The sequence below is a fragment of the Corvus kubaryi genome, unplaced genomic scaffold (genome assembly GCF_017639235.1).
Source record: "Corvus kubaryi isolate FWS band 111438036 unplaced genomic scaffold, C.kubaryi_AGA036_p1.0 split3-131, whole genome shotgun sequence".
In the NCBI taxonomy this organism is placed as follows: Eukaryota; Metazoa; Chordata; class Aves; order Passeriformes; family Corvidae; genus Corvus; species Corvus kubaryi.
In genome coordinates, this window is record NW_024582083.1 from 7,174,744 (window position 1) to 7,201,135 (window position 26,392).

Sequence of the window (26,392 nt, forward strand, 5' to 3'; positions counted from 1 at the left end):
CCCCTCTGACGCTGCCCGGCGCTCGCTTCCTGAGGCGGCGGCCCGCCCGCGCCGCCTCCCGTGACCCGCGGCCGCTCCCAGCTGGCGCTTCCCGGCGCTTCCTGGCTCCATCCCGCCGCAGTGAGCGGCGCTTCGGGGAGCACGGGCCCGGGACAGCGGGGCTCTCTTGTGGCCGGCCTGGGCCGCCCTCCCGCCGCCATCCTGCTGCCTCGCAGGCCGCCGTCTCGGGCGCAGGATGACCCCTCCGACTCACTGGGACTTCCCGGTGGAGCTGTGCTGCCGGCCCATGGCGTTCGTCACGCTCACCGGCCTGGACGTGGTGTACAACGCCGTGCACCGCGCCGTGTGGGACGCCTTCTGCGCCAACCGCAGGGCCGACCGCGTCCCCATCTCCTTCAAAGTGCTGCCCGGCGACCACGAGTACCCCAAGTGCAGGACGAAGGTAGCGAGCGTCGCCGGCCCCGGCTGCGCCCCGTCCTGGTGGGGTCCCAGCCCGCTGCCCCAGCAGCACGAGCCGGCGGTGGCCCCGGGAGCGGGATGCGGGACTTGGTGGCTCCCTGCGGGGAAGGGCCGTGCGCCGGTGTGCCTGGTGTGCAGCCGGCTGGCACCGCGCTCTGCCGGACCCGGGCTGCCTCTTCCCCCGATGTTGGAGGGGAAGTGTGGGAGCTTCAAGTCAGGGAGACTGTGAGGGCGAAGGGGAAGCCGAGGGCGTTGTGATGGAGCGCTGTGAGTGCGTAGGAAACCAGGGTGCCCCAGCTGATGAACCAGAAACAGAGAAAGCCCGTATGGTTTATTTTTTAAAGTACTTGCTACTCTTCTACGTAGCATTAAGGCTCCTTGTAAAATTTGAGCTTTAATGAAACCCAGAGTTTAATTTTGGAGAAACTAGATACTTGATTTGAGTGTATTCTGAAAAAAACCCAACCTAACCTATAGCGCTTTTTAAACAAAATGTTTCACTTTAACTAAGTGAAACACAGCAGAAGGAAAATCTCTGCTATTCTCTCTGCTTTGCAATGACAAGCTAGGAAACAATGTCAATGAGATTAACTATTGGAAAACTACATAATTCCATGATGCTGGCAAAGGCAAATAATCTAAACTGGTGTGCCCTTGTTCTGAGACCACTGTTTTCAATCGAGCCTAGTATTTCACGGCAGTGTATGAGATATGCTCCTGAACTTGACCCTTTTCTCCAGTCTTCTGGAATCTGTTGTTCTTTGCTGTTGATATCTCAGATATCAGGTCCTGACGCCTGAGCTATTGAGGGATATGGCTTAATAGGAAGCAAAGGCTTGAGGGGAACAATGTTACAGGAAAGATGACAAACATATTCTTAAGTGACAAGAATGTAGAGGCAATTCACTTTCTTCTGCTATAAATGTTTGTAAATGGATTTTGTAGCTTGCTTCAATATCCTCAATATTTTCAGAGGACATCCTATGAGTGGTATATTCCAAAAGGAATCCTGAAGACTGGTTGGATGAACAAACACCTGAATTTGGTTCCAGCACTTGTGGTGGTATTCTATGAACTAGACTGGGATGAGCCGCAGTGGAAGGAAAAACAGTTGGAGTGTGCTACTCGAGTTGAAATTGTCAGGTAGATTTTTTTCGCTTGGTTTGTAATATACTGCAAGCTAATATAAGTGTGAATTGCAAAATCTGTTTGCATTCTAGAACGTATAATTTTTTTTTCTTAAACACAAATTAAGGGGAACTTGAACTTTGCTTTTTAATGTACAACTCACAGTAAAAAACTTTTTTAATGGTTTATTTGTAAAAATTACTTAAGTAAAAACAGCCCCTGAAATTTTACTTGCTAAACTCAGCACAATTGTTCTGTCCCAAAAGAGAGAAGACAGCATTCTCTGAATGATGGAGCACGTTGTTGTGTTTGGCCTTTACACCTATGTAGCATTCTTCCAGTGCTTCTATCTAGACGGAAATCTTATTTTATTCTGGTTATTCAGAAATAAGAAGTGAAGCCTTGACACTGTGCTATGTTGTCTTTATTTTAGGCAAAGTTTGCAGGGAAGAAATACCAAAGTTGCTGTGGTTTTGATTCAGAAAAAAACACCATTGCCCCCAGGTACTTGACAACTCTATGCACAGTTGTGGAGTTCTCATATTTCAGAAGGCTCGGTGGACTGAGCCGACTGGTTTGTCACATTATCTGTGGTTCTTCATTTGATGTCATCTACATTTATTAAATGCACTGTGACTGTAGGAAGGTGTAAGGATAGAAAGAGCATTCAGGGCAGTTGACCCTAAACATTTGATACTTTTATCCCTGACTTCTCCCTCTTAAGTCCAAGTGCATTTTTTGATACACGGGATCAAAGATGGTTTGTATAGTAATACATCTGATCTGCCTTCTTGTAAGCAAGTTGCATTTTAAACATTGCTTGAGATCAGGAAAACCAGTGAAAGCATTGAGAACTTAGAGGGAAGGGTATTTGGTACCTACAGAGGTTTTTCATCTTAACTTGGTTTTAATCAATAAAATTTTGGAGCTATGTGGAGCTGTGAAATGTGATACACTTTAACCTTACATTTCTGTAGAGCTACTGTGTGCTTTCTAGTGTCTGGCAAACCATTTTTTGTTTTTTACTCTACCTGCTGTATGTGTTTGTTTCTTCTGGACGCTATTGTATTTCTCAAGACACAGGATATTTAATTCTGTGACAGATGAAAAACTTACATCATACTTGTAGTTTTTTACTAAAAACTGATAGAAAATTTCTGCAATGTGTTCTGCTGGATGAAGGATGGAGTACTCTGAAAGAATGAGGAAAGAATGTGCTCTTGGTTTTATCTTTATGATTTTCAATACTGTTTAGATCTTTAGGTCTACCTAAGGTTCATAACCTCACCTTTAAGCTTTTAGAGCTAGTTTGACATGGCAGCACCACATACCACTTACTTGCGCTTTCCTTGACTTCACTAGGGGAAGATGTTATTGCATCAGAGAGGGCAGCAGCTTTATGTAATGCTTGTGACCTTTCTGGAAAATCACTCTTTGTACTTCCACACACTGATCATCTTGTTGGCTATATTATAAGGTGAGTGTAAACCCCTGTCTTGCTCTCTTTGCTGACCATGGGCTGGCTTACACGACACCAGGCCTGCTGGCACCAGATGGTGCACACTTGTCTCAAAGGGGAAGAGGGATCTCTGCACAAGAGTTAGCAGAGCTCACTGAAGGGGCTTTAAATTAGACTTAAAGTGGGAAAAGGATAAAACCAGTTTCACTAAAGATAAGCCTGGGATCGGCATGCCAGTGTTGGACTATAGGTGTGCTAGCAAGGGCCTTCATTCTGCTGGCTCAGTGGAGGTAGTGGATGGAAATGCATGCAGTGCTGTGTCCAGTTCTGGGCACCTCAGTGCGAAAAAGACATTGAGATGCTGGAGTGTGTCTAGAGGAGGGCAATAGAGCTGGTGAAGGGTCTGGAGCAAAAGCTTTATGAGGAGCAGCTGAGAGAGCTGGAGTGTTTAGCCTAGAGAAGAGGCTCAGGGAAGACTTTATTGTTCTCTACAACTACCTGAAAGGAGGCTATAGTGAAGTACAGGTTGATCTCTTCCCCAGGGCTTCCCTTCAAGCCATAGGATGAGAAGAAATGGCTTAAGTTGCATCAGGGGAGATTTAGATTGGATATCAGGAAAATTTTCACCTTCACAAAGGGGTTATCAAGCATTGTTACAGGCTGCCTAGGGAAGCGGTTGAGCCACCATTCCTGAAGGTGTTTTTAAAAGACACGTAGATACTGTGCTCAGGGAGAGTAGGATGGTTTAGTGGTGGACTTCGCAACAGGTTTACAGTTGCATTTGATGGTCTTAAAGATCTTTTCCAATCTAAACAGTTCCATGATTCTAACAGAGGTGTTGAGAGAGGTTGTAGGTTGAGAAGACTGCTATGTGGCACACTCATTGTAGACCAGCTGTGAATGTTTTACCTGTTTGCTGGAATTCTTTAGGTTATTCTGATGAATTCCACACAATTTTGTTCCTCTGTGAGGTTGAGTAATGACAGTCAGAGATGCTGCTTTTAAAGAAATATGATTAGATATCCTAAGATGTTCCCTTTCTTGAGTCAGGTAGAGGTAAAGTCGGCTTTTCTACTTCTACAGTGGTTTTGGCCCTGCTGGTTCTAAACGATTTTCCTTACAAATGTGTTCCTAGGTTTAACTCTTAGCAGGGTTTTGGTTTTTCCCTCCCCTCCACTTCATGATCTTGTCGTTCTCTCTTTCTATATATGCTAAGTGGAATCTATCTGCTTGCAAATATTATGTCTTTGTCATTTTATACATTTCTTGTGCCTTCTGTTTTCATATTTACACGAACTACAACTTCAGATAAATTAGGAAGGCCTTTCAAAAACAGATTGAGGAAAACTAGACAGTCTTGTGTCGATCTAAAAAGAATGGCTCAAACTAAGGCAAATCGTGGTTTACTATAATAAGTTTTTATTTTTCCATATATTCTCAGGGAGAGTAGGGGTCACAGTCTGAGAGGCGAATTCTTCTTTCACCTTCATATTTATGTATGAACAGTATAATTCTCAACATTAATTGATGCTGTTATTGAATCCATGCTGCTCACAAACTGCCACTGGAATCGATCAAAATTAAGTAACCGTTACTTCTAGCTTTTCTTATTTTTTTCAGTGCTAAATTGAGAATATAACAACAGAACTGGTACTTCAGCCTTTGTTTCCTGCATGTGTCAGTGCTGTTGCATGTATTCCTCTCCTGGATTTGGATCTTGTTCTAGTTGATTTTACTCTTTACAGCTTGATCATACAGCATATGCTCTTTAGATCCTCATATATTGCATTTGGTGTTCTTGTCCTCTTTGTGTTCTCCTCCTGTGAGTTGCCTTGGGCTGTTTCTCTTGCAGACAAGTTCCACTGTTACCTCTGCAGCTGATGTAGCTGTTGATGTTTGGATAGAATGATGAAACCTAGTCTGTACCCTCATAATTTTATTTACTGCTGTTTTTTCCTTCCCACTCCTTCTCCCACAGTCCAGCAAATACGATGCTGTTCAGACATATCCTGTGACCCTCAGCAAGGTTTGCTTGTTTTGACTTAGGGCCATCTCTCCACTTTCTACTGCCTTGCAAAAATCAGAATAGCTTATCGTCAGACTATCTTAAATACTGGAGTTCATTGTATGAGAAGTTAGTATATAAAGCTCTCAAACTTACTTGTTGTTCTTCTTACTACCCCTTTTGTGAAAGGTTTTTGTCTGCAGACTTACCCTGTGTGGTGACTTAAAGAAGAGTTTAGTAATATCACAAGGTCCTTTGCCAACACTGAAATAAACATGATTAAAAGTAACTGATTTTGAAGAACTTCAGAATTTCTTTGTATGTGGGAGAAACTTTGTGAAACTTATGAGCAACTTTGTTGCAGGTTGGAAAATGCTTTTTATGAGCATGCACAGACTTACTACTACACAGAAATAAGAAGAGTTAAATCTCATAAGGAGTTCTTGAACAAAACCACTCATCAGGTAATGTTACCCTATTTTGAAATACTGTGGAAATTATATCGTATGCTAAAACATGAAAATAAGAGTTTGTTGCTTAAAGGTTTTTATTCCCCCCTTCCAATTTGAGGTGTTCTTTCTTAATATAGGAAGTAAATCTGGTTTTATTTTCTGCAGTTTAAGCTTTTATTTTGGTTGGGTTTTTTCTTACATTTGTCTTCCTCACATCTTCCTCCGAAGAGCTGCAGGCCAAAATTAAGTTCTCAAATTAAAAAAAGAAAAACTTCTCACTTATCTACATGGTTTAACCTATTTGAGTGGAGTATCTTAAGTTGTGGGATGTACTTCCCTTAGATATTTTGTACTCACAGTTGCACTTGATTTCAGTTTTTAACTTTTGCTTTTCAAATCCACTCAGACACATTATGTTCTGTTGTGATTGCCAGCTTCCCTCTCTTGGAAGCTGGAATCCAAGTGGTGAGCTCCAAACCACAATCAGCTCTGTTGGCATAGAGATTTTGAGGTGTTACAAAGCCTCTCTCTTGTGCCAGAGTAACAGGCTTTGAATAGATGAAATCTGTTGAAAGATCACTGCTGTGTCATGGTGGCAGAGAGAACTATTAGGAAACAGTTGCACAGTCAGTTTTTCAAGTCAAGTGCTGTGTTGTGTAAACCTCTGAAGTTGCCACCTGTATCTCTTTGTACGTAACAAGGTGTGTCTGGGTGTTTGTGAATGATGTACACTGGTTGTGTTTTGCAGCTTTTGTTTGTTAGACACCAGTTCAAAATAGCCTTCTTCAGTGAGCTGAAACAGGATACACAGAATGCCCTCAAGTAAGACTTGTGTTATCTTCCCCCATCCTCTCTACCCCAAATTACTGCTAAGCCATGAACTGTGACAGATACTTTCCTGAACGCAAAATTATTTAAACGCATACGTAGGGGGGGTAAGTTCTTCACTGGGAAGAATGCTCTGATTGGAAGACTGTTTCTCACTGTCAGCAGTCCTGTTCTAGAACTTTATTACCATGTGTGATTTAACTCTGATTATTCCTGCTTAGGAATTACAGAACTGCATATAATCTTGTGCATGAATTGAGGGCTCATGAAACAAACATGCTGGAAATCAAGACCATGGCAGGATTTATAAATTACAAGGTAACAACTGTACTTCTAGTCATTGACAACTGTTACTTAAAAGAAAAAAGTTGATGCACCTTTAACAGGGAAAGGCTGTAAAGTTCCATTTTATATTGCTTTTACAGAGATGGATTAGAAATAGTTATCATTGGAACACCAGTTATGCTCAGACTTGCAGAGACTTCTCAATTCTACACAAAAGAAAGATCCTTAGCTGAAGCCTGGGATTATCTTGAAGGATTTGAGTTCATTTGAGATGCAGTCTTCTGAAAGACTAGACTCTAACTCTCACTCTGTGCAAGGAAAATGAACACCAGGGCTGCTTGTTCCTTGAATGTTTTTGTCTTCTTGCAAAGATTAGGCCAATATAGTTCAGTTGCTTCCTGATAGGAGGAAGAAAGTAACTGTCTAAGAATCAGTCCATACTTCTGTGGTATTTTGGGGGCTTTTAGGTAAAGCAAAACTATCCCACCATTTACGAGAATCTTGGAGTTGGATTCCATCAAATTCCATTTGTGGACTGCAGGCTTCAAAATAATGGTCTTTCTAGAGGCTCTGAAGATCCCTGTTATATTTGGCAGTGAGTTATGCACTCTTCCCTTGATGTCTTGGGGAAGAAGGGGATGATCAATAGTATTAGATGAAATAGAGCACCACATTGTTTCAGGTGTAGTACATTATGGTTTATATCTACTTTTCTCTCTCTGTTTTTTATGCAATTTTTGCTCTTCAGAAATATGTAAAATAAGTAGGGGGAGGGTGTGTGGGGGGGTCGAGTGCTAATCCTTAGCAGCCTAACAGTGGCTTTTCATCTTATTTTTATTTTTTCCTAGATCTGTCGCCTCTGTTTTCAACATAATACTCCACTGGATGCTATTGCACAGTTCAGGAAGCATATTGACCTATGCAAGAAAAAAATAGGAAGTGCAGAACTGGCTTTTGAGCATGCAGCTTGGATGTCTAAACAGTATGTTTTTGCTTAGTAGTGTCATAGATAAGCAGTGAACTTCAAAAGGTTTACTTTATACAAAGTATAAAGTAAATATACAAATACACAAGTTCTTAGTTCTCTAAGTGATACACAAGAACATAAAATACACTGTTGTTCTGTTTTGCATCAATCATTAACTACTTTTCTCTTTGAGTGAACAGAATATGACACAAATGCAGCCATAGAACTTAGACGCAAAAGTTCAGAGAAGTATAATCTGTCTTAAGAGTAACCAGAACTTTTAATTGTAGGGTACCTTTCGGTTCAAATTGCTGTTCTGTATATAATATTGGTTATGAATGTTTTTCTAACAGGTTTCAGGCTTTTGGTGACTTGTTTGATGAAGCAATTAAGCTGGGATTGACAGCCATTCAAACTCAGAATCCAGGTTTCTATTACCAGCAGGCAGCCTACTATGCACAGGAACGGAAACAGCTAGCAAGTATGCTTTGTAACCATGATGTAAGTTGGGAGGGGAAAAATGCTTGGTAATTAACCAGATAGTGAATTAGCTAATGTAGTCTTAAATGGAAGTGAGACAATCTGTAATATGTGTAAATGAAATCCATTTCATTTCAAAGGGTATGTGTCTTTGTGATGCTTGTTAACATTACCTGTATTTGTTATCTATGGAAAAAGTTGCCCCAGAACAAATGCATTTATTACAAATAATTCTGACATGTTTTTAAATTTTTTTTGTATACTTTCTACATCTCTGGATGCTGGAAAACTCACTTTGTTTTTTCAGTATATTTATATATGCACTGTATCTGGTGGCTTATAGGAAACAGAGAAACAAGAGCATTAGTATATGGGGGGTATTGTTTTGGTATTTTTCTGGCACCTACCTGGCAGAAAATGAAACATGAACCCTTTTAATTACTGTATTTGAATTTACAGTCCTCTGTGACATATCCCAGTCCAGACCCCCTGGAAACGCAAACTGGAGTGCTTGACTTCTATGGGCAAAGAGCATGGCGGCAAGGAATATTAAGTATGTTTCTGTGTCTTGCATCTGTGGAGTTTGCACAAACTTATTTAGCTGCTTATCCTGCCAGCTGACTTAGTGGGCATCAGCACATAATCCCTGTTCCACTGAGATGGATGCAGGGCTGAGGCCTCACTCTCCTGTCAGCTGGTGGTATGACTTGAACAGGTGTCAGTTGGAAGCACAGGAAATGTGCTTGATCTCTAGAATAAGTAGAAAAAGGAACCTCAGGTTTTACAGGTCTTCAGCAAAGTTGCATAGGTGTACAGCAGCTCTGCTGCTGCTTTGTTTCTATTGCTGCCTAAGCTACCTGTAGTCACCGTGATGCAGGAATCTCTGACTGCAGTGAAATGTGATCCTGGAAAGAGAAGTCAGGGAACTGGATGCAGCAAAAATAATGATATTTGTGAACACAATTGTTATAAATTGATCCTGCCATCCATGCTGTATCTTGTCAACTGCACATGGCAGCTTGGGACTGGGGTTTTTGTTGTTCTTCTGGAAAGTTTTTTTTGGTTTTGAAATGGATTGAGAGGATGCAATGACTGGATTTTAGTCTAAGAAAGGAATTTGATTTTCCTGTTCAGGAGGATGTTTCCTCAGAATTTCAGACTCGGCATTGTAACAGCTTTGAACTATATATGAATGTATATACAGTTTTGAGATCTTCATTGTTGTCTGTGGTTTTACTTCCCTTTCTCCCTTTCCATTTGGTCTTCTATATTCTCTGCATATTCTCTGGGCTTTACCACTTTATCGCTGCCCTCTTTTAAAGGTTTTCTTTCATTTACTGTCGATACAGTACTGTCTAACCTCTTTCATCTTGCAGTCTTACTGTTCTAGAATTACTTAGAATCTACTGGTGAGGTTAAACAGTTTAAGATGAAGAGAAACTTTACGTGTCAATATATTAAAGTTTGGGGTTTTTTTTATTCCAGCAAGAGTTTGTGGTCTTTTAAAGCCCTATACAGTTCTTAATACATTGGATTTCTCTATTGCTATAGAAATATAAGCTTGAATCCATACTTGAGATCAGATTGGAAAAGGGCTAATTTGTCTTGACATACGCACTTTAAACGTTAATAGATGCAATATAAGGACTAGGTGGTTTTACTGTAATTTGCTGATTTTGGGTAGATTCTTTTAAACAGAGGGAAAGATAGTTCTGTTCTAGAATTTCCCTTCTAGGGAGATATATCTGCCTGTGAGGTAAAAGAATGTTTGAGTGTGTTTGAGTTGAAGCTTGCATTGCATATGCTCACAGTATAAATAGTTCCCTTTGGGTCTGGACAGAATTCCAGTTTCATGGATTTTTTCATTGTCTGATGCAGGCTTTGATCTTTCTGATCCTGAAAAGGAGAAGATGGGGATTTTATCCCTACAGCTAAAAGAGAAAAATGTCCTTCATTCGGTAAGTTTTATTCTTAAAAAAAAAATCTGTTTTTTTAACACGACCCTGATGTTTGCATATATAATGATATCAGTAATGGTTTTATCTGCTAGGAGCTAATAATCACTTTGTTGAGTAATGCTGTCGCACAGTTCAAGAAATACAAATGTCCAAGAATGAAAAGTCATTTGAGTGAGTATAGATAATCAGATGCATTTTTTAAATTGGATTTTGCAAAGGCTTTCAGTAATGATCTGTGTTGTTGTTTTTTTTTTTTATCAGTGGTTCAAATGGGAGAAGAATATTACTACGCTAAAGATTATGTCAAAGCTTTGAAGTGAGTATCTTTCATGACTGCTTCTTTTACATGCTATCTTCTCACTAAGACCCCGTGACTGCGATGGAATAATGTTGGAAGCTCGTGTAAGATGCTCCTTGTATGTGGCTGTGATTGAAGCACAAGCTATTGAGTCTACGAACCCCACTTATATTAAAGAAAGCAAAACAGATGAGTCAGTTATTAGAGCATAAAAAGTTCCTGCTCTGAGCTGTTGTGGGAGTTTGCCATATTGGGCAAATATTATCTATTTCTAGCTCACTGATTGAGTGCTGCCTGTCTGTCTCTCCTGTTTGAAGTAGAAGAGATGTATTTACTGTTGTTAGTAGCTGACTGCACTTTACATGGAAGAGAAGAGAGGCTGCAATAAGCAGGTCAATTTGTTTCAAGCCTGATTGTTCTATGAACAAGCATTTTTTATGTTAGGTAGATTTTTCTGAGGTAGGCAGAAATCTTTGTCTTAAATAGTTGAGAAGGGTTAAAAAAAATCACTTCTCTGCTTTGCTAGTAACAGCGGTCAGTATTAGGAATGTGCTAAGGTGTGTGGTTTTGCCCGATAATGATTGATGCATGTGTTGTGGATGTTTGTAACTCTTGAAGGGAGTAGGGGATAGGAAGTAGGAGAGAAAAGAAACATCTTGGCTTAAGGAACATTAAATTTCTTCAGTTTGGAAGGGGGTTTGATTTGTTTTTCTAAATACTTACTGCATATTCAATAGTAAGGTGTATTTTTAATGCAATACTGGGCGAAGGCACTTCTGTCCAGTTGCTGTTTTGCTAGTTCTTTATGTGAAGACAGATGAGTTTTCTTGTTGTTCTCTTGTGAAAATTTTTCTAGCTCAAACTAGAAAATTCAGGAAATAAATGTATCTTTATCATAGTTTCGTGCTGTTTGCAACAAATCATTGCCATGTATGAATAGTAGACTTAACTTTAATCTAGTACTTGTATTAGTGAAGATGAATTTTGTCTTAATGATACCAAATAAATGCAAGCCTCTAAAAATATTGGTGAGCATAACTTGTTTTCTCTCAACTTTGCTGTGTTGCAGGCTCTTGGATTATGTTATGTGTGAATATCGCAGCGAAGGATGGTGGACCCTCCTCACTTCCATATTGACAACAGCACTCAAATGTTCATATCTGATGGCCCAGCTGAAAGATTATATAACCTATTCTTTAGAGCTACTGGGTAGAGGTATTCTTTTAAAAAATACACTCGGCCTATACAGAAAAATTTAAGTACATGTATTTTGAAATACGACAAATCATTGTCAGACACAGTGCTTACAATGCTTCAAATTATTTGACTACAAAGTAACTGTGTACTTGTGCTGGATTTTTACTACTTTCTGCGGTACACTGGAGTTGAGTTTTCTTTCTCTTCTACTATAAAATTCCTTGCATTCAAATAGATTCTGTCAGGATATCTGAGACACAGTTTCATTTGAGACTGTTCAAATAATGTAACAGGAACTTCCTGAACTTTGGGATGGGAAAGAACTGTAGTATAGCTAAAAGAGAAAAGCATTTTTTTTCTAATAACAAGGCTAACATGATTTTTCTGGACTTTAATGTCCCAAATATGCTTCTCCCAGACTTTTTATAGAACTCCGCTGATGAAATATGCGTGTGGGATGTTTTAGGGAAAAAACGTGGCATAGGATGGCTCCACAGTAACAGTGCAAGCACTCTGGTCCATGTAATGCCTGCTCCTTGACATGGCAGAAATAATCCTTTTGGGCACTAAATCGCTAATATACCACTATTACAGCTGGTGTGGTAAAAATGGGTTTGCATCTTCTTATAGCTAACCAGGCTACTCTGCTTTGTATTGAAGAGTAACAAATGGTGCAAAGCCATCTTTCTTCAAGAAAAGAATGCTTATTTTAAAGAGTCCTTGTTTCTTCCTGTCACCATCTGTAGTTGTTTTTTCTAGTAGTATCTGAGCTGGCCTCTTTGCATGTTCCAGACTTTTCTATGCTTTCTTTTGTTTTTAAATATAAACAATAAGAAGCTATAAGCATTATTCTTCTGGGGCTTTGCTCCAATAAATCACAAAATGGTTGTCTAACCAAGAAATATTTGCCTTGGTTCTAGCGAAAGTAAGAGGAAACATTTAAAATGGGAATGTACTTCATTACTGGTTAGACAGATGTCAGAATTTTTTTCCCAGGAATGTGATATGTGAAAGATGCAATCTGAAGGAAAGATTTATTGTTAAATTAAAAAAAAAAAAGTAGAGACCCTTGCTTCTGTCTTGTAATCTTTGTTTTGTTCTGTTTATTAGCATCTACTCTTAAAGAAGATCAGAAATCTCGAATAGAAAAAAATCTCATAAAAGTTCTAATGGTAAATGGCAGAACTCCTACTACTCCCTTTTAAACAGTCCTAAGAGTGGTCAGTGTCTGGTACCCTTCTTTTATTGTTCTCTGTAATCTTTTGCCTGCATACAGAATGAAAGCCCTGATCCTGAACCTGATTGTGACACTGCTGCTGTGAAAGCATCACAGAAATTGTGGGCTGACCGTGTTTCCTTGGCAGGCAGTAATATTTTTACAATAGAAGTCCAAGATTTTATACCATTTGGTAAGTAAGACAGCAAATTTACACCAGATGATAAATTTGGATGTAGTTATACCTTGAAAATGACTAATTAGGATGAAAATACGAAGGGTGTATTAAAGCCAGCAACAGTGCTCCAGCATTGCTCTGTTCCTTGTCTAAATCTACAGGATAAGAAATAATGAGTGAAGTCAGTGATCTCTTATCCCTGATATGGATTACTAAGGAATTCTCTGCTTTTTGAAAGACTTCTGACATTCTGGTGTTCTTTGAAGTAGGACTCTGAGGAAAGAGGGCAGAATGTTTGCAAATACTCACTATTGAAAAGAGGGCATGAGTGACATTCGAGTGTACAGGACTGTCTGCTTTCTGCTGGATATCTGCATCTCCTCTCTTCTGCGAAGGTTTTAGCCAAGTGCTGAAAAGTGCCTTTCTGTGACAGTGTTAGTAGCCAAATTTGTCCCACTTGCAAAAGAGAGTTCTGAGAGTATACACAGCCCAATTCTTGCCACAATTATTTCAGGAGTGTGCTTCTGGAATTTAATGTTATAGTTTATGTTTAACACCTACTTCTTGTTTCTCTTTCTTTTTTTTTTTTTCCTTTTTTAAATTCCAGTACAGTGCAAAGCAAAATTTCTTGCTCCTAGTTTTCATGTTGATGTTCCTGTGCAGTTTGATGTATACTTGAGAGCTGATTGTCCTCATCCTATCAGGTTCTCTAAGCTCTGCATCAGTTTCAATAATCAGGTACCTATGTTCTAACTATATCTGACCTAGTGATAGAAACTGATAATAAGAATGGAATAACATTTTAGTGTTTTTAAATATTAAAAAAAATCAAATTTTTTTCCAAAAAACTACGTTAATACTTAAGCTGAAAGGTATTTGGTTTTTTTTATGTATTATCTATCACTCTTGATGAGTACATTGATACTGGAATAAGACTCTGAAATGTGGTCTGATCAGTTCGTCTGTTGTATCTGTTTTTTTCTGTGAAGCTTGCTAAAGTTTCAGAAGGATCATTTTAATGTCTTATTTCTTGAGATTCATGAAGTTACATTAGTATAAAGGATATCTTGTGTCAGAGAATTGCACTGTAATTACTTGCTGGTCTAACTTTGGTATTGTGAAAAGTAGGAAGAACCCATAAAATTTGATCCAGTAACACAGAGCCTTAATATTTGCTATATTGCCATTACTCTCTAAAGATGTCTTCAGTCTGAATGTATCAACTTTTTTCACCACTCCTCCATTGTAGGATTACAACCAATACTGTGTTGTAGAAGAAGCCTATCAGAAAAGTGATATTCTAGAACAGTCATCACAAGGAACAATGTGCTTAGTGCCTGGCAAAACAAGAAAGTTCTCTTTCAAATTTGTTGCAAAAACTGAAGATGTAGGAAAGAAGATTGAGGTTTGTCCATTTGTTTTGTACCCTTCTAACTGTTACATACCATGAACTCAAACTCCAGTGTGCCTCTAATCTGGCACCAGTTAAAAAGTCGCTGCAGTTCCGAATGTGTGAATTCTTGAAAGTGAGTATCAAGAGTGAGTGAAAGTATTGACAATGACAAAACACAAAGAAAATCACAAAAACTGAAGAATTGTTTCAAGAATTTTTTTAAACTTTTTAAAAAAATATATATGCAATACTTAAAAAAAAAAAAGTGAAAGGTGGTATAGCACTATGGGAGGGTAGGAAATTGCAACCTATTACACTGCTTGCACCTGAACATGGATACCTTTTCCACTGCTGTTTCGTTAAATGAAATCCTGGGGTGGTGAGGTCCTCAGTCTCCAAGCTGTCAGAAGCTTTTTGATGGTACATGTATTTATGATGTTTGTGTACATTGGAAAACTATCTTCCTACAATAGGTGGTCAGAATACTCACCAGTTGGTGTTTAAATTTGTGTCTCTCAGATCACTTCTGTGGATTTGATCCTGGGGAGTGAATCTGGCCGCTGTGTGATTCTGAACTGGCGAGGAGGAGGGGGAGATGCTGCCTCATCTCAAGAAGCCTTGCAGGCAGCACGGTCCTTCAAGCGGAGACCTAAGCTTCCAGACAATGAAGTGCACTGGGACACTTTGACTATTCAGGCAAGCACTATGTGAGTAACAAGTTGGAAGTATGTATATAATGTATCATTGTGAGTCTCCTGTGAAGCCCTGATCACTCTGCTTAAGAAAATAGAAGTCTTGTTTGGACTTCTTCATACGAGCCTTTTAATATGTCTTTGCTTAACTGGGGATAAGATAGACACTATTCAGTTCTTTAGGACTCTTGAGGCTCCAGATAGCTAGAAGCACAGAAAAAGCTTGCACTGATCTCTGAGCATACCAAGTACAGTTTAGTTCTCCGCCTCACCTAACTTTGCCAGGCAGGCTTTTCCCAGATTTTTTGCAATTTAGGAGGTGTTACTGTTCTCTTACGAAAGCCATCACACAAGAATCCCCAAGAAACTTAATTTGTATTGAACTTATTAATAATGAAAAGAATTAAATTTGATTGTAGTTGATGCAGGTCCTTTTTTTCTTTCCTCACAGAACATCTGAACCATTAATGCTTATTACTGGGGTTCCAAACTGGTCTTTTTTTATCAAGTTGTTCCCATCATGTTGTTTTTCAGGAGTCTCACATCTCTTAGTTTAATAGGCCACCAATTGTGGGAACTCTCTTAAACAATAGGATGTTTTAGCCTCCTTTAAACTAGGCTTAATAGCATGCTGTTTAAGAAACATACAATAACTGAGTCTTTTCTCTTAAAGGATTATTTCTAGAGTGCCGAACATTTCTGTTCAGCTCCGTCATGAACCCCCTGCCCTGACAAATGAAATGTATTGTTTGATTGTGACAGTCCAGTCACATGAGGAGACAGTGGCCAAAGATGTCAAGCTTACAGCAGGTTTGAAGCCAGGTATTTGGGGTTATTTTCTTTTAATCCAGCAGTCTCATAATTGACTCCTTGTTCTGGATGCAATGCAGAGAAATATAGTAAACTGTTTTCCCACAGTAACTAAAAGCCAAACCAAAGTGAAAGTTGGGAATGATGAAATACCAGTGGTAAGAACAACAGCTAACAAACTGGTTCAGTTATGATTATTTTAGCCACTGGTTGTCTGTGGTGCTTACATGGATATTTTCAGAATCTAAATCTTTTCAAGTTTGAAAGTAAATGTGGAAGCTTTTGTATTCCTTTCTAACTTTTTATTCAATTTGCTTGTAACTGAATTTTTTTTTACCCAAAGAGAGATAATTTTCTTGCTGAGCTGAAAGCACTAGACACTGCTAGATAAATGTTTTTTAAGTATAGACTTAGTGGGTTTTCTCTCACCCACCCTGCTTTTTTTGTTTTCCCTGCCCTGGACAACATGGTTTGGTTTTTAAATCACTTGAAATTTGGGGAGCAATGGAGCACTGAGGCAGTATTTCTTAGACTGCAAAGGAAAAAAATGCAGATATTGTATGTCTAAGTCCTAGCTATCTGTACGTAGATACTGCTGACTGTTTCCAGCATGTGAAGCCCAAATGTTATACTCAGTACACCTCTTTGTAGCAATTGTTCTAAAAGATAAAAATATTTTTAAGCCACTAGCATATAGGATGCTATATGTTCTGTGTATTCTGAAGTAGAACCACATTTCTGTACAGTTGTATGGTTCATTAAAGTCAGTTCTTGAAACTTATTTAATTGGATGTTTGGACTTGGCTCCTTAAGCAGTGTTTAATAGACGGTCTTTGTTTTCCTTATTTTTTTTTTTCCTTCCTCAATCTTAACTCTTTACCATGGGATATGCAAGGTCATTGTGGGCTTGCTGATTGCATTACAAGAACAATTGAAATCTGACATTTCAGTTATAGGGAAGGTGATGTATTTTCCACAGTTGCAACTCTTTGGCACGGTGTGGCTTGTTTTGCTTTGAAAATTATCCCATGTAATTGCAGTAATGCCATTATTCTAGTTGAGCTCTGACCAAAGAATGGTGTCATTTAACATGTATACATTTCTTTTTATGTATGTTCAACACTGACTTGAAAGAAAAGTTTTAAAAATATGTGAAATCATTAAACCGTGCTCTTGAAAACAAAAGAATCGTGGAACAGTGAAACTTCCTTTCTACTTCATTATAGAGTACCAAGAAAAACTTGGATCACATAATCCTGTTGCGTTGCATAGATGGTAGGGAACATCTAGATATGATGTCTGATTTTTGAGATTTGTTTTCCTGGCCCAAAGAGATGAAACAATAAACTTGCAAGGGTGTAAACGGTTCAACTTAGATTTGACAACACCTTAAAATTTTTTATCTTCTGCTGGCACCTTTGAAAGATTCTCTCAATGAAATGAACTCACGCATTGCTTTTTGAGATTGTTTATTCTTTTTAGTTATTGTTTTCATGTTTTAGTGATGTAAGCCTGTGTGGATATGAACACTGTTTTTAATCCTAGGGCAAGATGCCAACCTGACTCAGAAAACTCAGGTGACTCTTCACGGAACAGACACATGTGATGACTCTTTTCCTGCACTGCTTCCTGATATCCCTGTAGGAGACTTGCAACCAGGGGAAAAGGTCAAGGCTTAAAACCTTACTTCTATATCATACTTAAGAAAACAGGGACCAACTAATAAAAGACTCTCTTTGATAGACTTCAGTTTACTTTTGGATTTCTGAATGAATAAATTAAATACTTACGGCATATTTTACCTACTGTTTACATGTAGTTTAGTATTCCTTTAATGAGATCAACTTTAGGACTAAATTGGAGAATAAGATATGTTCTGGGATTGATAATACAGCTGGGAGATATGAAATAAGGAGGCTAATTTCAACTGCTGATGAAATGCACTGCTAAATGGACAGTAGATAATAGTCAGCAAGTGTGATTCAAGATGGTAGAGGATCAAATATGCAGGCTTTGCACTAATCTGAAGTTCTGACTAGTAAATTAGAAGTCGCTTATGTCATATATTACACAATTATGGTTCTTTTTTTGTATTGTTAAGTAACAGACAAGCATCTGGAGCAAGCAAATCCAGTGAAGCAGCTGGAGTTGTGCTGCTATGGTTAAAATCATTCACTGCATGATCCAGATCATACATTGTAGGAGATTCATTATTGTCAAAATAATGCCCATTCAGCTGTTGTCCTGTTGGACCAAGTCAGATGATTAACAACTTTTGGACAGCTCTAGGCCTAATTAACGTAGTTTAGATATAGCTCATACAGTCTCCTTTATTTTGCAGCTGGAAAAACCAATATACATCCGTTGTGGAACAGTTGGTGCAAGAATGTTTCTGTTTTACATTTCTTACTTAATCAACACTGTTGTTGAGGGGAAGGAAATCCTCTGCAGGTGTCACCGGGTAGGTTTTAAAGATGAACCATTTGCATTTTATGCAGATGAATTTGTGAAACACAAGAGATACTCTAAAATCTGTAATTTCTAGTATCTTAAAAACCTTGCCCGAAGATAGAATAAATACTAAATCAGCAGTATGGCAGCCCTTATTAGCATGAGCAGTTCCATAATTATTAGCAAAAGAAAAGTTTTCTGTATCAGTCTGTAAATATCTTTAAAAATATGTTCTTCCCTGGGGAGGATTTGGTTAAAATAATGGTTAAAAGTAACTTTACATTAGTAATCTTTGACATCAAGAGCATGGTCTTAAGCTGAATATAACTTTTTTTCCTCTCTTCTTGCCATCCCTTTTGTTACCTCTACAGGATGAAACTGTAACCATAGACACAGTATTTCCTTTTGATGTTGCTGTCAAATTTGTCTCCACAAAGGTACGTGTTTGAAAAGTTGTTCATGTTTTGGAATCACAGGACTTTGGAGTCACACTCTGTTTAGTTAGAAATAGTCAGAGCCTGTGTGTGTGTCTTGACAGCTGGAGCACTTGGACAGAGTATTTGCAGATATACCATTTTTACTGATGACGGACATCCTGAGTGCCTCTCCTTGGCCTCTCACTATTGTAACAAGCCAGTTACAGCTGTCAGCTTCCATGACCCCAGTAGATCAACTGGAATCTTATGTGGAGAATGGTAAGTTTTCTTAGAGTATGTTCTCTATCAGTAGGATACTTCTTGTATAAATTGGGAGTAATAAAGGGGAACATTTTAAATAGTGTTTGTTTATTGAACTGTAAATAGAAGACAGCTGCTTAGTACTTTAGTTGCTTGCCAGAATACAACTTGGACAGCAGCATGCTTTAAAATGTAGTTCTGCTTCACTAGGTCAACTAAATAGACTTGAATGATGGTTGGTAAACAAAAGTCTAAATGTAACAAACATAACGGAAAGCACCTGAAGTACTTTTGAAATGCAACTTCTTAGATATCCACATGAAAAGATACTCAATATTTCCAATGTTTCTGGGCTATATATATACCTTCTGTAATGCAAACACTTTACCATGAGAGAGAGGCAGTATGCAAAGGCCAGTGATCCGTGTCCATGATTGCAGTCACAAAACTGAAAAATGTGAAGGGTAGGTTATAAAGAACAATCAGTAGTAAGCATCTTTCTTTTAATATTACCACAGTTTAGTAACTTATTACTTAAATTTTAAAAATTTATCTTGAAGATCTCAGCCATTAAAACTGCATCCATTAAAGAAGTGTGTTAGCTTTAAAGTTAAATAAATGGAATACTTAATAGTAGAGCTGATCCAAAATGTTCCAATGAAACATTGTCTTTGCATTTGTGGGCTCAGAGATGTGAATTATGTGTTCTATCAAAACTTTGGATCCAATGAGGTATTCTGGGTGGCTGCCTGACTGTGGGGCAGCTGTCCACTTGTGTAATCAAGGACTTGCAAGGCTCTTGTTCCTCTGTAGATTCAAGGGTTGCCTGGAAAAAAGCAATTCTTTCCCAGGTTCTTTAGTCTTCAAACTCTGACATTTCATCTTCAGCTTGTGCTTCATGGCTTCTGATTGATGCTCCTAAAGAGCTAAGTGCCAAGACATGTGAACCCTGTAGGTATTGACCATTCAGCTGTCCATCTTTTGGTCAATGTGGTTTTTTTTTTTTAATATGAATGATAAATTTTGAAAGACTGGAACCTATTTTCTTAGCACTCTTTTAAAATCACTCTCTACGTGAAAGGGTACTTTTTTTTTTAGTTCATTTGAGTTGAGCAAAAAGAAAAGAAGAAAAAGTGAATACTCAGTTTCACTGAAAAGCCAGTAGGTTTTTCTTGTGTTCCTTCTCTTCCCCAGCTCTCATCCATTTGAGAGGGAGAGGGAATGTGTCCATGTTCATTTTAAGTTTCAAGCATCAGAAACATCTTATGCTGATGTCTTGGAATTTGCTGTAGAAGTGTAGAATTTGAATTGGCATTATTTTGCTTTTTGTGTGTGTTTATGAGCTCTAAATTTGCAATGACTCATTCTATGTGTACATTATGATGCCGTTCAGAAAGTAAAGTGACATATATTTGTATGTGTTACCCTTTCATGTATTGGAATACTTCACAATCTATTGGATTTATACATTATGTTGATATACTTTGCAAAGATCTTCAAAGGCCTCTCTGGCTGAACACTTGTGTTTGTGTCATATTGCATTTCTAGACTTGGTGGCTTAGGCTGTTATTATGCTTTTATTTTAAACAAAATCTTGCTGATAGTTGTTTTACAGACAGGTGAGAGTGCCAGTGAGTGCTTTTGCCTTCGATGTCCTCCAGTTACTAATGCTAGTGGAGTGGCAACTGGATGTTATGTAATTTCCTGGAAGAGGTAAGCATCTCTTGGCCTTGATAAGGAGAGGAAGTAAGCTGGTTTGTTTTTAGGCATGAGAGTGAGTTGTTGGTTGTGGGGTTTTTTGCGAGTGGGGAGGAGTGCAAAAAACCAAAAAAACAGTTTTGTGTTTTCCTGTAACAAGCACTGTCTAGACTTTGGACCTACTAATTACTTCTTAGTTTGTATACTTGATACTTTATACAGTATAATATTCAACATGGTCTGCATTTGACTTTTTCCTGCAGAAGTTCACCTGTGGAAAGTGTACCTGTTGTAAACACAGTCATCACTCTACCACATGTGATTGTAGAGAGCATTCCCCTCCATGTTAATGCAGGTAATATTAATTTGGCAGCATACATTTCCCAATTAGAATTTTTAGGACTGCCAAAATTTTTACAGACCCCAGAGCTTCCATTTACCGTAGCGAAATACAGAAAAGTGGTGCTGAATATTATGGAGCTAGAGAAAGAAAGCATACCATCACTTAGACTGCCTCAAGGCTTGCTCTTCTTTCCCCACTTGAAGGGAAGAGGAGGTAGGTAGTTACACAAATGTGTTCTCCTAAAAGCTGTCAGTGGAGCTGACATAATACTCAGCCTGTGTTACGTGGCAGCACAGCAGCTGGAGTTACCTCTGTTGATGCTGCCTTCCCGGCAGGTTTCTCTAGATGCCTATGGCAACAATTGTTCCATCCACCCACATGCTGGGTGCATCCCAGGAAGAAACAGACTGGAGAGTTGGAGATGTTTGTTGGCAGGTGAATTGTTTCTCTTCTAGCACTTCACCTGCACTAGAACAGGGGGGATTGAAATGCCCACCAAACACACATAATTCCAAAGCTTTCCTTGGCTTGGTTTTATTTGTACTGAGATTCTTCCACTATCCTATCCTGCTACACTTTGAAGGAGCTTCCTGACAGTATCTGATTAGATTCTAGTAAGCTGAAAATAGTTAGCAGCAACCAAAGTGACTTCGTAGTTAGTACCATTGGGCAGTCTTAGGGCAGCTGGGAGGTTTGTAGCTAGATGTTGAAGAAGTGGTACTGAAAAACTGTAATGAAATTGCGTTCTGTTATTTAATCTGTTTCTAAAAAAAAATTGTCAGAAATGCTTTAGATGCCTAGTTCTTGTATCTTTTTTCCTTAATTTTTCACTGTTTTTTTCAATAGACTTTTTTTTTTTTTTGAGTGGAACTTGAAAATGCATTTTGTATTTGAGATTACTTATTTTCTTTCCAAAGATCTGCCATCATTTGGTCGAGTCCGAGAGTCCTTACCTGTCAGGTATCACCTGCAAAATAAGACGAATTTAGTCCAGGATGTGGAGGTGTCCGTGGAACCCAGTGATGCCTTCATGTTCTCTGGCCTTAAACAGGTACAGAATTGTCACATCCACTGATCCTGCTGGTTTATCTGGTAGTGAAGAATACATTGATTAGACTTATGCAGGTGTACAGAGAGGACAAACTCATTGTATTTAGATGTTTAAAGTATGGTAAATTCTGTCTGGAAGAATATATGGATGCAGACTCCATTTTTAAAAGGCCTAGATGGAAGCCTGACTTGGAGCTGTTTGTTATGTCGTGTATGGGTAATGTGGTGTTTCAGTGTAGAAGCAATGGTTTAACTAGAATCAGAAATTAGCTGCATTCTTTCCAGCTTCAGAAAGTAACCAGTGTATAAATAGAAAGTGAACAGGGCTTTTAGATACAGAACTTACTTACGGTTGTGTCTTCCTTTTTTTAAGATCCGACTAAGAATCCTTCCTGGCACGCAGCAGGAAATGTTATATAACTTCTATCCTCTGATGGCTGGGTATCAGCAGTTACCTTCTCTTCATGTTAACCTGATGCGGTTCCCAAACTTCACCAATCAGTTGCTCAGACGTTTCATACCGACACACATTTTTGTAAAGGTAAGGCTGTGAGGAGTGACTTGTGTTTAAATGCTCAGATTCTGGGGACAACCACCCCAGCTCTGTTCAAAGCTGAGTGTCTCTAAGCAGACTAATATGTCCAGCTTGTAACAGGGTTACTTGCTTTGAACAATCTTGTGTTGTGCATTGGTGTTGTCAGCCAAAATCTTTAGGAAGTCTCTTTCAGTGCAGCATGTATTTGGTTACCACTAAATGAATGAGCTGAATGTGCTTGTCCTGTCCCTGTTGTTCTGTTCCATGTCTCACTCTGTAAAATGAGTTTTAAGGTTGCGTCTATTTTGAGCATAGCAGAGTGAGCTAAATATAATCAAATACTTTTAATACCATAATTTGTTGCACTTCTAAAAAAGAAGTGTTTGAGCAACCCATATGACTACGTTCAGAGACACTGTAGCATCCCACACCTCCCTAAATAACTTCTAAAAACACGTTCTGTCAGTGAATCAGTCTAGATTTTTTTTTTCATAAGTGGTATAACTCTGAAGACAGTTAATCATGCCATGAAAAACAGGTCTTTTGACTTTTTAAGAATCATTTAAATCCATATGCCCAAAACAGTGCTTTCTCATTCCACTGCTGCTCTCTCCAGAATATTTTGTTCATTTTTTATTCAGACTTTTAACAAGCAAGGAGCCCAAAGACTTGTTTATATGATTTGAGAGGAACTTGTTCAGACATCTGTAATCATGTTTCTAGGAAATGGGCATGGCATTATTTCAATTTTGTTTTAAGCAAAAGAGATAGGCAGAACTTACTTTTTGAGTATGCTGTCAGTCACTGGCTCTTCTAGATTGGTTGTCAAGATGTCCTCCTAAGTAAACAGAAGAGGAATTTTTCCTCAAAAGTGTGGTGTTCACAAAACTCCTGTGGACTTTCAAGCTTCAGAATTCTTTGCTTTTGCTTTGGAATTGTCAGAACCTCAGAAAACCTTATTGTAAGGATGCCTTTTCTTCTTTAAAACTTCTTCCTTGCTCTCTCCTATCTCTAGTGATGTTGCTTCAATTCCTCCAAGAAACTGTCAGTCTCATTCCTGTTTTACACATTGATAATTAACAGCTTTCTATGCTGCAGTAATGCTCAGAGCTCTGATCAGCCAGGCCTTGTGCTGTGCTGTGCAGATGTGTATGGAGAAGGCATTTAACAGGGCAGTTGAGGAGCTGAGGCCTCTACCAAGTACTCACTGGGCCAAACTGAAATTCCAGTTTGATGTCCTTTGTGCCGCTACTTGAAACCTTTAGAAGTAGGATAAGCTTAATGCTATACTTGGGTACCAGAGCTACACTGACAACACAGTGTGTTGCAGAGTTAGTTTCCTAGTAGTCTGTCTTTTCTGTTTAGGTGTGGGATATTTGGTTTGGTTTTTTTTGAGGGGAGTTTGTTTGGGTGGCTTGTTTTGGTTTTGTTTTTTTCTTTTTAATTCTCTGTCTTTATTTTCTTAAAGCCTCAGGGTCGTCAAGCAGATGACAACTCAATTGCAGCTGCGTAACTTGGAGACCTGTACCTCTGCACTTAAAGAAAATGGGATGTTGCACAGAATATGTAAAGCCCACTTTGGAAACATGGCTTTGATTAAACCATAAGAATTAAATTTTATTTTGAAATTACAACTCTTAGCAGAACTAATGTTAAAAAAAAAAGCTAGTGTTTCATAGACTTCTTTAAGGAATAAACATGTGGGGAAAGCTTGGTGCTTTATTTAATGGGAACATTCTTTTGAAGTTAATTTTGAATGTCAAACTCTTAAAAGTATTATTGAGGCATATTAAATGTCTTGAGTATTTAAGTGAAGAAATGCTAATTCATTTGACCAAAACTGAAAGATGTTTTCACAGTTAACAGTTCAAGTGCAAGGTTTGTATTTACTATTAGAGATTTACAACATTGAAAATTATCATTTTTTACAGAAGTTTGTCCTGTGCCACTTGTGTTGAAGACAGAGCAGGTTGTGCAGTAGCACCGTAAATGACAAATGGTTGCATCGTACTGTTGCAATTGAGCAGCTTACTAATCCTTTAAAACCATAACTCTCAAAAGGCACTATTTCTCCTGGGTAAGCCATACATCTAATTTTGAATTCAGCAGCTAGTCTAATGAACAGAGATTCATTCATACCTGTTGGACTATCCAACCTGGAGCTGATGGGGTTTGGGGTTATTTTTACACACACAGTTTCCAGATTAAAGACATGTCTTGATAGTCTCCTGCTGTGTGAATTTAAAAAATAGACATCCTACTGTTGTACAGCTCTGGACAAACTGGTGTTTAAAGTACAGTAAATTATGTATATATAAAAATTGCATTGTGAAAATTTGCTTTGTTTAACTTTCTAAATAATTACATTTTGATTGCTTGGGAAATACCTTATTTATTGTCAAAGTGAAGTTCTAATAAACTGCTTGTGACAGAGTACTTCTGGAACTGTCCTTAACTGCATTGCTTTCACAGTTGTTTCATAATTCTGATCTCACTTGTGGACTGATGCATCCATCTATGGCACTGAAGTTCAAAATAACATCTGTGAAACTTGAAGGAAAGCATGAGTAAAGTCCTGAAAAAATATATGTGAGGATATACTGTTTTTCCATGGAGTGCAGAGGTAGCTGAATTATGAGGGGTTTTTGCAATGTATAGGTGGGGATAAGAAGATGACTGACTAACTGTGCCAGGAAGAAGAAATGAAACCTTCCTTATTCTTTGCTTAAATGTAGTGAACTAAGTGGCAGTTATGGAATAGGTATCTTATCTTTCTCTCTCTCTCTCTTTTTTTTTTCCAAGAGTGGAAAATGCATTTCTTTTCCAGATATTTTTTTCTTTTAAGTAGCCACTCAGGTTGCAGCAATGCTGGCACCTCTGTTACTGCTTCTTAAAGGACATGTTGATGCAAGTAGTGTAAGTGTTCGATGGAGAACTGGGTGCCTTCCCCCACCCCCAAAACAGTCGAAGAGTCTTTGGAAAGGGGAGGGCATAAAATACTTTCATGGTTACAATAATGTTACAGTCTTAAGGGAATGGAGTAAATATGTTCCTACTTAAAACTGTGAATAGTAAAAATAATAATACAGAAATACAGAAATGCAGGCATATCCCACACCATGGAAAAAGCTTGCCATAGTTGCAATTCCTGTTCTTTCATTTGCAAAGGGAATCTTTTCTTGTTTTGTATGATCTTACTATAGCTGTAAACACTACAAAGCAAATATTTTGGTGTTAATTGTCTCTAAAGTGCTAGGCACACCTTTTATGCTATGTAAATGACTGATGTGAATGAAAACATGCAGCAAGCAGGAGCCACCTTGTTAAAAATGCTCAAGAAGTGATTAATGATGACTATCTTTCTGACTCATAAGGTTCTAATGCTGAGGGGAATGTTTGTGATTCATAACCCAAATCCCTTTGGAAGTCTTAAGGAGATATACTCACATATATTTCAGTGCAATTGCAATTTTTTTATTATTCACTGTGTTTTGATGAGCACCATTCACACTTCAATGTATGCTACATAAATATAGTCTATTTTAATTGGAACTAATTAAGTATCAAAGGAAACAGAAGCTACTTATAGACTAGTTTAAAAAATCGCTTTCGGGGAAAAAAGATTGAGATGAACATGTTCAAACTGCTACTGAGCTGGAGACCTAGCCCTAGCACTATCATTTCCTCCCCTTTTATTCTGCTTGGTGCATGAGAGGGGAAGAGCTTGTCCCATCTCAGTGCTTGGGAGGAGAACATTTCTCATCATCTCTGATCTGGCCTAGAGTGAAGTCTGGAGTGGAGAAAATACTGTATTCCTTCTTCATTGCTTCCAA

The 26,392-nt window shown here is 38.5% G+C and overlaps 1 protein-coding gene across 1 annotated transcript; it reads left to right on the forward strand.

The window, feature by feature from the left end:
- Nucleotides 1–99: 99 nt before the first annotated feature.
- TRAPPC11 (trafficking protein particle complex subunit 11) lies at nucleotides 100–24,995 on the forward strand. The gene is made up of 29 exons (XM_042014852.1): nucleotides 100–442; nucleotides 1,433–1,602; nucleotides 2,021–2,091; nucleotides 2,950–3,064; nucleotides 5,416–5,515; nucleotides 6,252–6,325; nucleotides 6,553–6,649; nucleotides 7,465–7,598; nucleotides 7,937–8,084; nucleotides 8,523–8,616; nucleotides 9,942–10,021; nucleotides 10,114–10,192; nucleotides 10,283–10,337; nucleotides 11,389–11,534; nucleotides 12,627–12,688; nucleotides 12,793–12,925; nucleotides 13,518–13,648; nucleotides 14,160–14,315; nucleotides 14,823–15,010; nucleotides 15,669–15,817; nucleotides 17,351–17,472; nucleotides 18,147–18,266; nucleotides 18,628–18,693; nucleotides 18,795–18,951; nucleotides 20,538–20,646; nucleotides 20,895–20,986; nucleotides 21,892–22,025; nucleotides 22,398–22,565; nucleotides 24,028–24,995. The coding sequence occupies exons 1-29, from the start codon at nucleotides 236–238 to the stop codon at nucleotides 24,070–24,072; spliced, it is 3,402 nt and encodes a 1,133-aa protein (XP_041870786.1). The 5' UTR covers nucleotides 100–235; the 3' UTR covers nucleotides 24,073–24,995.
- Nucleotides 24,996–26,392: the final 1,397 nt, after the last annotated feature.

What these genes read in the sequence shown, in the direction of transcription:
- TRAPPC11 (XM_042014852.1), top strand. Translation starts at nt 236, where the DNA reads ATGACCCCTCCGACTCACTGGGACTTCCCGGTGGAGCTGTGCTGCCGG. An exon ending in CCAAGATTTTATACCATTTG is followed by an intron (nt 12,926 to 13,517) that starts GTAAGTAAGACA and finishes TTTAAATTCCAG; the next exon opens with TACAGTGCAAAGCAAAATTT. An exon ending in TGTTCTCTGGCCTTAAACAG is followed by an intron (nt 22,026 to 22,397) that starts GTACAGAATTGT and finishes CCTTTTTTTAAG; the next exon opens with ATCCGACTAAGAATCCTTCC.